Raw genomic sequence first — 11,075 nt, 5'->3', positions numbered from 1 at the left:
ACGCCTATTGGGTTCCAATCGCCCAGCGTTCGAATCTGCCTCACTAGCCATAATCCACCCAACTCAACATGGGTCATCTTGACGTGGCGGGATATTCAGCAAGTCGGAAGTTTTTATCACGAAGGCTTTTCTACCATCATGGAGCAAATAAAGGCTCTTTGTAGCAAGAGCTGAAAACACAACATGAGACCTTTCTTCACACGGTAAGAATTGATCGATAATTCACTGAGCGAACCAGAGTTTATTTTTTTAAAAGCAGGATAACACCAAAGGACTATGTAGTAATCCATATTCATTGCAAAAATAATTACTGGAACCTTCAAAACATCAAATGAATAAGCAAAATCAACGGTTATGACTATAGTTTTCAACCAATATACAGATTTTCATTCCAGCTCTAGGTCTGATTTCCATATAATATTATTCACATGCAATCTCTGTGCCTCTTTATTATCAGAACGGGGACTCCTGAAAGTCGAACCCGGTTTTGTCCTGGTTTCAAAGATGACACAGCAGCTAACCGAGAACTCTGGTTTGCTGTTTCTGAGTCCTAGGAATCAGGTCTTCCGATGTTATATGACAAATTGCATTTTGGAAAAATACGACTCCAGATTCCTTGGAAAAGTCCAGGTTCCCCAAGCTTTTCAGCACCATGGTACCCAGACATGCCCCATCACGCCTTCCCTCGTCTTCTCAAACATGCCACCGGGAACCCCAAAGGGGCCCCGCTTTAAGAGTTCCATCTAGAGATTTTAAGAAACATGCTAAACCCAAATAAAGGCAGTGGATGAAAGGATCCATTACTTTTTCTGTTAAGAAAAATAAAAATGTGAGAACGCATCAGCAGACAGGAAAATGATACCAGTCATATGGTTAAGGAAGATTGTTCTATAAACCTTCCTTTCAAAATTATGTCCGAAGGTGGTTAAGACCAAAAGGAGGTCATAAAACTGTTAATACAAACAATTCCTCTAGGAGAAAATAGCCATTCACGAAAGCGGCTGAGGATCTGGTACAAAGAACCGAGGGAAAGCCGACCCATGATAAGAGCCAGCCCGGTACTTCCAGCATGCCTTCACGACCTTGTGGATGTGTATCCGGTGGGTGTGAATAGCCCCTCCTTGTACTCAAAAATGAATTAAGAAATTAAAGTGAATTTGTGTGCTAAGGAAAAGTCTGCAATTACAGAATCCGAGAACCCAGCCCTTAGTCTATAAGGCAAGATTTCTGTCATCAGAAGTGGGAACAGATAGATACAAAAGTAGGCACTAAGGGCTGGTTCAGCCATATTCGGGCCAGAACAGTCTCTAAAATAAGGCAACCCGTGGCTTCTCAGTTTGAGACCACCCCCGGAAAGGCCCCGTGAGGCAAGAAAAGAAGCCAGCCAATGGCCAATCACCAGAGGATACTGAGAAGGGGCAACAATCACAGTGAGACGGGATGACGGGGGGTCACGGGTGGGCAGGAAACCCCTGAACCAGCCCTCGAGGTGAACGTCTTTGCATGGCCTGTGGATGGCTCCAAGCAGCAATTTCTGGGGTTCGGAGGGGTGTTACTCTTGCAGTATTTTCCCCCCAAAAGAAGACATGAAGGTGGAGCCTGGCGGGAGATGAGACCACCAAGGTGGACCCCTCCGCCAGGGCCGGGGCTGGGTGAGAGTCGGGAAGGACGTTCCGCAGCACACGGCTCCCTCCGGGTCTGGCCGAGTCTTACAAACGCTTGTAGGTGCCCAGGAGAGCTTTGCAGTTGGGACAGTAGTGATCCACGTCCTGCAGGGCGTCCACACAAAAGGGGATGAAGCAGCAGCCCGCTATGCACCTGCAAGGAAAAAAACAGCCCCACACGGAGCACGTCACTGACCGCAGCCGTCTGGATGGTGGCCGCCCAAAAGAGGGTGGCGGACATCCTGACCCCCAGAACCTATGCCTGTGACCTTATTTGGAAAAAGAGTCTTTGCAGACGTGACTAAGGATCTCAAGATGAGATCGTACTGGACGATCCCGGTGGGCTCCCTAAACCTGATGACTGATGTCCTCGTAAGAAGAGGAGGGGACACACAGAGAGACAGGGAGGGACAAAGGCCATGGGAAGATGGAGGCAGAGACTGCAGAGATGCAGCCACAAGCCAAGGACGGCTTGGACCACAAGACGCTGCAAGAGCGAGGAAGGATTCTGCCTTAGAGCCTTCGGAGGGCGCGTGGACTTTTGTTTTGGACTTCTTGCCCCCAGAATTTCAAAAGAATAAATTTCTATTGTCTTACGCCACCAGGTTGGTGGCAATTTGCTACGGCAACTGTAAGAAACTGGTACTCCAACCAACGCCAAGGCTGCTCCCACAGACGGACTATCCTGGGTGTATTTTCAAATCTTGGGTCATCTGGGCATCTTTCAAAAGTCTGAGATTGGGGCTGGTGAAGTCCTTTTGTAAAGGGCCACAGAGGACATATTTTGGGCTCCACGGGCCGTGTTCTGCCGTTGGAGCAGGAGAGCGGCCACAGCAAATCCGGAAGCAAATGGTGCGATGTGTTCCCGTAAAACTTAAGATGGGCTCATTCGGCGCCTGGGCTGTTGTCTGCTGATCTCTATCTTAAAAGGATCGCCTTTCCATATGGAGGTTGCTTCCTCCAGCAACAGCCAAAGAAAGCTCCCCAAATAGCATCTCTTAATCTCCGTCATCATCCTCAGCACACACAGGCACGACCTTCCTACAGCCCCTGGTATAATAAGAAAGAACATTTGGTCTTTGTTCCTGGTCCCTGGCACGGAGCTCGGAAACCCTTGGAATTTCCTGAGAGACGGGAGTGTCTTCCGGTATTCCTAACAAACCCCTTTCAACCACACCTGGGTTTATGCTAATGAGGCAACCAGGTAGCTTCCAGGATGGGGCTGCTCACCAGAAAGACCAAGTGATGGGAGGGTTAGAACTTCCAGCCCCAACTGCAGACCTCTGGGGAGCGGAAGGCGGCTGGGGAGTGCGTTATGAAAACTCTTGAACGACCACCCCTGGAGGGCTGCTGGGGGGGTGAAGGCATCCACGTGCCAGGAGCGGGGTGCACCCCAACTCCACCGGAACAGAAGCTCCTGCCCTTGAGACCCTTCTGGACCTCGCCCAGGGGACCCCTGCATCTAGCTGTTCATTTGCATCCAGTCAATGTAAGTAAAATGCCCTTCTGAGTTCTATGAGCTGTTCTAGCAAATAACCAGACCAGAAGAGGGGGGAGGGGGACCCCCAATTTATAGCCGGTCGGGCAGAAATACAGGTGGCCCAAGACGTGCAACCGGTGTCTAAAGAGGGGGCCTGAGCTCTTAACTGTGCGGGACGTGCTAACTCTTGGGAGTTAATGTCAGCACTGAACTGAGCCACTGGACGCCCAGCCGGTGTTCTCTGACTGGTGTCAGAGGAGACCCCACAGCCTTACAAGCAATGTTTGCCAAAAATGTAGTTAAAAATCAACATTTTACAGGAAGACATTGGTTTGCTAAAGCGGAATTGGGAAACACGCCGCTGCAGAAGTGACCTTGTGAAAGAAATTTCCTCCTGCTGCCTAAGCGTCCACGAGTTCAAAGGGGCAGCCGGTCCATCAAGAAAGATTCCTGACCTGCAGCTGACGCGCGCAGGCGCCGCTCCAAACAGCACCACACACCCACGACTTCCCCTATCCTCAACAACCCCCCGAGGTGGGCATTATTACCCCCAGTTTACAGATGAGGAAACTGGAGCACAGAGAGGTGAAGTCACTCGCCCATAGTCACACAGCCAAGGGAGGCAGAATTTGAACCCACAGGACTACATTTAAGGAAGAAAAAGGGAAGAGGGAACAGAAAAGCTGCCTCAATTTGAAAGCCAGATCAGCAGAGGCCAACCCTCGACAGAAGTTTCCCTTCTGTCTTTCCCTGATTTCAAAGAGAAAAATTAGTTTTAATATGAATGTCCGAAGGCAATGAGCTTTGTTTAGCATTTTCTGTCTGGGGAGTGAAAATGACAGCCATCAAGGGGGTCCCAAGAGGAGGTCAGGGAACCAGAAGCTAAGAAACGTGTTCGATCTCCTTTCTTCCCCAAGGAACCGTGTCCTCAAGGAGGCTCGGAGCCTCTCTTCAAAATCAGGAAGAGAAAGGTCGTTCCTTCTCAACCTGAGTCACCAGCAGATGATGAGGAGCGAGCCCACTGCACAAGAAGCAAGCGCTCTCGAAAAGAAACACAGAAACACCGTCTCCTTCAAGGAAGAAAACGGAGGCCCTGTGGTTTCCGAGAGGCTCCACGGCCGTGAAGGAGGCCGCCTCTGTCCATTCGGGGAAAAGAAATTAAACTGTGTCTTTCCTCAACTTCCTCCCAGAACAGAAAAACTCTTATCTCTGGCAATATAACACCCTTGGCGCAGACATAAATATTGACACGCTCTCCTCATGAGGGCAACAGGGAAAATACCCGAGGTCATAAAAAGATGAGAAGTTCTGAAGAGATGACTATGAAGTATTTTAATGTACGGACTGTGCAAAGCTTCTCTCAGAGGCAGGCAAACATTATTATTGAGGTCATGAAATTCTAGAAGAAAAAGAAATCCTTGGGAGGCTCAGCCCACAGAGAGACGAGCAGCTGCTCTGCTGGTCTCCACAGGCAGGGAGCGGTTTGAGCAGACGAGCAAGAAGAAAGGACGCGTGGGACAGTGGCTTCCAGGCCCGGATACGCTCAGGAGCAGCGGTTCTCAACTGAGGATGATTTCTGGTTAGAACAATGTGGGAGGGATCCAGTAAATAGAGGCCAAGGATGCCGCTCAACATCCTACAGGGCACAGGACGGCCCCCCGCAACACAGAAGCTCGTGCTGCCGTTGAGAAATCCCACAGGAGAGGACAGTAAGAGAGCCCGGGGCCCGAGTGGACCCCAGACTTACCCGAGCAGGCACAGGCTCCCGCAGGAAAGCCAGGTGAGGGCACCGGCGGTATAGGACAGCTGCGTCACGATCATCTTGTTGCAGGAAGGACAACACATCTGGACGGGGCGGTCGAAAAACGAGACGGGCTGCTGGACGTAGACCGTCTGCACGGCAACTGAGGGGAGCGAGAGGACCAAGGACAGGCGGATCAGTAAACGAGGAAAACATCCATGAGACGACAAAAAGGCACAAGCGGGGGTCTCGACAGGTATTTGCACACCCGTGTTCCTAGGAACCCTCCTCCTGAGATCCAACAGGTGGGAGCTATTCAAGTGTCCATCGACGGAGGAGCCCAATGTGGTCTATCCTTACATACGAAAATGGAATATTATCCAGCCTTACAAACACCCGCCACCATGTGGATGAACCTGGGGGACGCGGTGTAAGTGAAATGCGCCGGGCACAAAAGGACAGCTCGTGTACGAGTCCACATATACGAGGCACCCAGAACAGTCACATTCACAGAGACAGAGTAGACGGGTGGCTGCCAGGGGCTGGGGAGGGGGTGGCGGAGTTACTGTCTAATGGGGACGGAGCTTTAGTTTCGCCAGATGAACAAGTTCTGGCAATGGATGGTGGCGACGGCTGTGTGACAATGAGAATGTACACTCCAAAACGCTTTAAGAGGAGAAGTTTCATGTTACGTGTATTTTATAAAAAATAAAAACAAGTTGGGGTGGGGAGAAAAATGACACAAAGGGAAAAAGAGAAAGCAGTGGCAGATTTCCAGAACTATGGCTTCAGGGGCCCTCAAAAGCTCCACACCCGAGATGGGGAGAGACCGCGTGTTCCTGGAGGAGGCGTGTGGCTCAGCCACGCCAGCATTTCAATCTCGACTGACCCTGGACTCACGTGGGGAGCTTAGTGGGAATGCAGATTCCCAGGCCCTGCCCCCAAGGCAGTCTCATTCAGCAAGTCTGGGGAGGGGTCCTCAAGCTGCTTTTTAAGCTCCCTGAGTGCTTCTTCAAAGGGGGTCCACCGACAGCAATTTCAGAAACAGCAATGTGATGGCTTTCCGCCTCAATTCTCTTCCTCCGCACGTTAGCGGTTGCAGGGGCTGGGGGAGGGGGAAATGGGGAATGACACTAACGGGTCCGGGGTTTCTTTCTGGGGGGATGGAGACGTTCTGGAATTAGAGCTCATGGCTGCACAACTCTGTGAATATAGTAAAACCACTGAATCGTATATCCTTTAAAAGAGTGAACTTGATGGTAAGGGAATTATAGCTCAAAAAAGCTGTTGGTTAAAAAATGGAAGGAACGGAGTCGTTGCTAGGATTAAATGAGATAAGGATGGCAAAGAACCTCACAGCGGGCCTGGTACAGAGTGAACCGCGAGCGACAATTCCCTCTGTTCACAGGGGGCTCCTTAGAAACTCTTACACCCGGGGACGAGGCTGCAGTTTACCGAGCTGAGGAACATGGACCCGGCTCTTTAAGACAAGTCGGGCGGCCGTGTCGATACACGAAATGAGCACATAAAATCATGCTAAAAACAGAAAACTATGTGAAAACATGCACAGGCATTCACAATCATCAGACGTCAATCATCATGATTCAGGTCACAAAGCCCTCACAGTCCAGCATGCTCTTTCTGTTTTTTGGCAAAGTTGTTTAAGCTCATATTTCTGTCAATGCGACTTCCTTCTGTTCCTTTTTTAGGGGTGTTGGAATGCCATTTCTATCATCCACGAATTAGGAGAAATTAACTATTGCCCAGAGCTAACTGAACCTAATACTCCTAGAAAGACCTTCTAGAAACGCAGTAGTGAAGCATGCTTTAGCACTTACGCGTAAATTTTATTGTGTTTTTTTTGGTACGAGAATGAGTTATTTATGGATCAGAGCGTGCTCTGAAATAGTCTAAAATCATCATCTGGTCTTCTCCCATCTCAAGGGTCAAAGTTACTAGAGCACAGTGACGACATTAGTGCCCATTTATCAAGTGATGACTCAGAGGCCTTTCTGCAACCTTCACAACCCACTGAGGGACCTGACGAGCACCGGTTTACAGACGGGGAAACTGAGGCACCAGGAGGGTGGGTGGACCCAGGCCGTCTGACTCCCGGCCCACTCACTGAGCCGTGGTTTCCTCCTGAGCTGCTGGTGATGGTGAAGCCACTGCACACCTGGGCACACCTGGGCAGCAGGAAATCCCAAAGGGCGAGGTCACGAAGAAGCTGCTGGGGGGTAGGGGGCCACCTGTGCGAACGGTGGGCTGGGGCTCACCCGGTCCTCCCAAGGGGCTGTCTCCTCTCCCTCTTCTTCTCCAGCCCCGGCCTCGGGCACGGGCTCTCCCGCCAGACCTCAGCAGGAAGGGTGGGGGCCCTTAAAAGCCAATTCTCCTTCCCAAATTCCTCTGGGATAGTTGGCTGTACCTCTGTGATAAGTGCCAAAGGATGGGTTTATGGCGGGCGTGGAAAAGCCCACAGCTGTACTTTATTAGGAAAAGCCATGGGCCTCGCCAATGTGGAACCTAAGACTGCACGTGAAATTTCAGGATAAAGGGGAAAGCTGGACTTCAGGCAGAGCCACCGTGGTCCCTCTCTTCATTCTCCTGGGGTCCCCAAGGCCAGGGCGCTAAGGGGGACCTGCGGGGGGGGGGAGTCGCACGTACTTGCATTGGCGTTAGGGACCGGCACTGGCTGGGTGTAGTAGGCAGGCGGATTCATGCCCTTCCCATCCGGGCCCGTCACCAGCCCCGTGGTGGGCCCAGGCACCGGGGCCGGGGGCGTGGGGAAGTAGCTGTGAACGCCCACTGTCTCTTCATACGACGGGGGCGCCGTTGGCACCGAGGAAGGCCCAGCGGACGCCTGGTAGGATCCTGGAGCAGACATTTTACCTAAAGCAAAACCAGAAGAGACCAGATCAGAAACTCAGTGGACATCTCTCTCTCTCTCTCTCTTTTCCACTCTGATCTTTAATTCTCCACCTGACAACCAGAAAACCTGAGGAAATGAGTCGCGTCCAGCCTTGTCCAAAAGCCGGAAGGGGAGTTAACGTCCCTTCGAGGTGCAAGAATTGTCACCTTAACGAGGGATTCCCTAGATGGAGAGAAAAGGTAAATAACAGCGACCGAAAAAGCGCCAAAGCTGAGAAAATCTCAAAGGGTGCACATCCGCCAAATTTAAGCAGAAGTCTTTGCATTTGAATCCAACGCCCAAACGCGTCTTTCACACCCAGCGTTCTTGCTCGTTTCTTTCTAACTGCTGGTCTCACTAATGGTGTTTCAGGGGACAGAAAAGACAATGGCTTTCAAAACGCAACCACAAACTATCAGAATTAACAGCAAAACAAGCCAGACGCCTAAAAAAGCTCCCCGTCAACCACGCCATTTACATAAAGTTCAGAAACAGGCAAAACGAATCACGGGCCCCAAGTCGGAAAGTGGTCCCCCTGGGAGGCGGAGCAGAGTCTGGGAGGGGGCGGGAGGGGGTCTTCTGGGGGGGCTGCTCACGTCCTCTTTCTTCATCTGGGGGCTGGTGACATGGGTACATTCACTCTGTGACAACTCGAGCTGCACAATGAAGACGTGCGCCCTGTTCTGGACGTTATGTTATAGTTTTTTTAAAAAGTAAACACACGCATCAGTTCCCATTCTGAAAACTGAGTACCAGGCAGCCAGGCACACATTTCCTTTCGTGAGGGCAGAGAAAGCGTCCCCGCCCCACCCCGACGGAGCTGATGCCCGCCTAGAATTACACCTCCTGCGCCCGGGCTGCGTTCCTGTCTGAAGTCCTGCGCGCAGCAGCCCCAGGGCAGCTGCAGAGGACACAGTCCGTCCTTTGTGCGGCTGTGTTTTTCCAATGGGGCAGGGCTCAGGCTGCGTTAGAAGAGCCATTCAAATCGGTCCCAGGAGAAAGGAGGAAATGAGCCGGGAGGGCAGCGTGCCACGGTCCGGGGGCTCCGACCAGCCTGCGCCCCTTCCCACGCATTCGGCCCCGTCTTCTAGAACCCGTGGGAGGCAGAGGCAGCCATGAACTCTGCTTCGGGGAGAAGGGGGGACCCTTCCAGGAAGCTCCGCCTTTAAGCCGAGCCTGAAAGGAGATTTCCCCAGGGGAAGAGATAAAAAGGCATTTCGAAGTGGAAAAAGAGGCATGGGAAAGTGGACACGTGTAAAACAAAGTCAATAAAGAAAGCGAGGCAGGTTGCGGCCAGTTTCTAGAAAATTCTGAAACTCCTCTGGAGGTGTCTGGACTTTACTCTAGAAGCCTGTGGCTGTCTGATGGAACTTTCTGGAAGGACGGAAATGTCCTCTATCTGGGCTGCCTAATACGGTCGCCAGCAGCCACACAAGGCTGCTGAACACTTGAAAAGCGGCTAGTGTGGCTGAGGAACTGAATTTTGAAGTCATTATTTAAGTTTAAGAAATTTAAATTTAAAATTGAATCCCCAACTTAATTATTAGAAAACTTTTCTGTAAGTCTGGGACATCTCGGGTATGTGAATCCACTTTTTCAACAGCAAATTTAATGAACTCTGAATCGAGAGCAAATGTTTTTGATAAAATTTTAGCATCCAATTTGTAATATGACGGCAATGTAAAATATACCCTGGCTTTCAAAAATTTTTCTTCTTCTTCTTCTTCTTCTTTTTTTTTTTTTTTTTGGCTGAGGAAGATATTCACCCTGAGCTTCTATCCATGCCAATCTTCCTCTTTTTTCTTTTTTTTAGTATGTGGGCTGCCAGCACAGCATGGCAGCTAACAGATAAGTAGTGTAGGTCCACACCCAGGAACCAAAGGTGGGCCACAGAAGCAGAGCACGCTCAACTTAACCACTAGGCCACCAGGGCTGGCCCTCAAAAACTATTTAAGAGACTAACGTGAAATATCTCCTTCATAATTTTGTTATATTGACTGTATGTTGAAACGAGAAAATTTTAGATAGAGTTAAATAAAACATATTGTTAAAATCCATTTCACCTGTTTCTCTTTACTTTTTAAAACACAGCTGCTAAAAAACTTCAAATTACCTATGTGGCTTGCTTTCTGGTTCTACAGCAATGCTATGGAGCAATGGGAGCCATGGAAGGTTATAGAGAGAGGAAAAGTCCAACCCTAGAAAGGGCAGATGAAGCAGAAAGTCTGGAAGAGAAGCAAGAAGGTGGAGGGGACAGGGGCCTTCACACAAGACTCCAGAGGAGGGTTAACAAGACCACAGGACATCTCTGCGAAAACAAGTTCAGGGTTTAAAAATGAGAACGACTGTGAAAAGCGGTCAGGGTGTGTTGCCAGTTTCCTCTGACACACAGGAACAGAAGCACAGACGGAGGAGGGAAGACACAGCACAAACGCCAGCCCCCGGACTCTGCTTCACCAGGCTCAGCCCGAGTCGGCTGATGTTCCCTCCCGGCAGCCTCCCGGCTGCTCCTGGCGGGGTCTGGCTCACGGAGACTCCAGCCCGGGGAGCACGGCCTCGGTGCCGGGCAGTCAGGACATCCAGGTTGACCGTCAAGGATGCGCCATTCCTTCCCATCTCAGGGAAGGCAGACCCGGGGCCGCCCACAAAATTTATTTATCAAACTGAGTCACAGAAAAACCCACAAGAGCAGAAAACACCCGAAAGCCTAAAAGAGCACTGCTTGCCGGGGGGAAAAGGTCTCAGGGTGCCCCACATTGTGCAAAGAGTTTGGGCCAAACCGCTGGGAGGCAATGATGCAACGGAGGAGCGCAACTTCTCTCCTGCACAACCATCGCCTCCCTCCTCCAGGAGTGAAGAAACGCGCCCCGGCCGTGGCGTCACCAAGCGGGACCGTGCAGGTGTGCGGGTGGGGTGGCCTTCTCTCCCTGACCTCTAGAGGAAGGGAGGGCCTGAGTTCCCGGTCTGGAAATTACAGCCTGGGGCCCCGTGCACTGACCAGACACCATCTTTCTTATGGTCACAGCCCACTTTCCGGAACCTCAGGCCCGCCTCTGGGGAACGCCACCTTTGGATCCAACAGACACAGAAACATGCTTCTAATTCTGAAAAGAGCAAGAGCAACAGGCCAGAATCGTAAAAAAAATAAATAAATAACCAGCTGGTCTGCAAGCTTTCTAAATAAATTCCACCGCCTTCCTTTCCCCAGGCCCCAGGCCAGGAAATGCCACTCCAGCCAGGCCCGGTTCTGTTTCGCCCCCGACCCCACTTCTCTTTAATTTG

General features: G+C 50.9%; 1 protein-coding gene across 9 annotated transcripts in view; it reads right to left on the bottom strand.

Annotated features, from left to right (window-relative positions):
* Positions 1 to 221: 221 nt before the first annotated feature.
* Positions 222 to 11,075, bottom strand: part of LITAF (lipopolysaccharide induced TNF factor) — a 35,819-nt gene continuing 24,965 nt past the window's right edge. For 6 of the 9 annotated variants that reach the window (XM_070566742.1, XM_070566739.1, XM_070566746.1 and 3 more), the window contains exons 2-4: positions 7,550 to 7,774; positions 4,892 to 5,048; positions 222 to 1,818 (exon numbers count right to left, since the gene is read on the bottom strand). In XM_070566742.1, the coding sequence (XP_070422843.1) occupies positions 1,710 to 1,818; positions 4,892 to 5,048; positions 7,550 to 7,774 (491 nt within the window). In that variant the 3' untranslated portion in view covers positions 222 to 1,709. Of the gene's footprint in view, positions 1,819 to 4,891; positions 5,049 to 7,549; positions 7,775 to 8,389; positions 8,665 to 10,791; positions 10,898 to 11,075 lie in introns of those variants that run through there. The other 3 variants (XM_070566744.1, XM_070566743.1, XM_070566741.1) reach the window with 2 other exon arrangements.

Source organism: Equus przewalskii, chromosome 12, assembly GCF_037783145.1.
Source record: "Equus przewalskii isolate Varuska chromosome 12, EquPr2, whole genome shotgun sequence".
Lineage (NCBI taxonomy): Eukaryota > Metazoa > Chordata > Mammalia > Perissodactyla > Equidae > Equus > Equus przewalskii.
The sequence above is the reverse complement of the archived record's forward strand: the minus strand, read 5'-3'. Positions and strand labels throughout refer to the sequence as shown.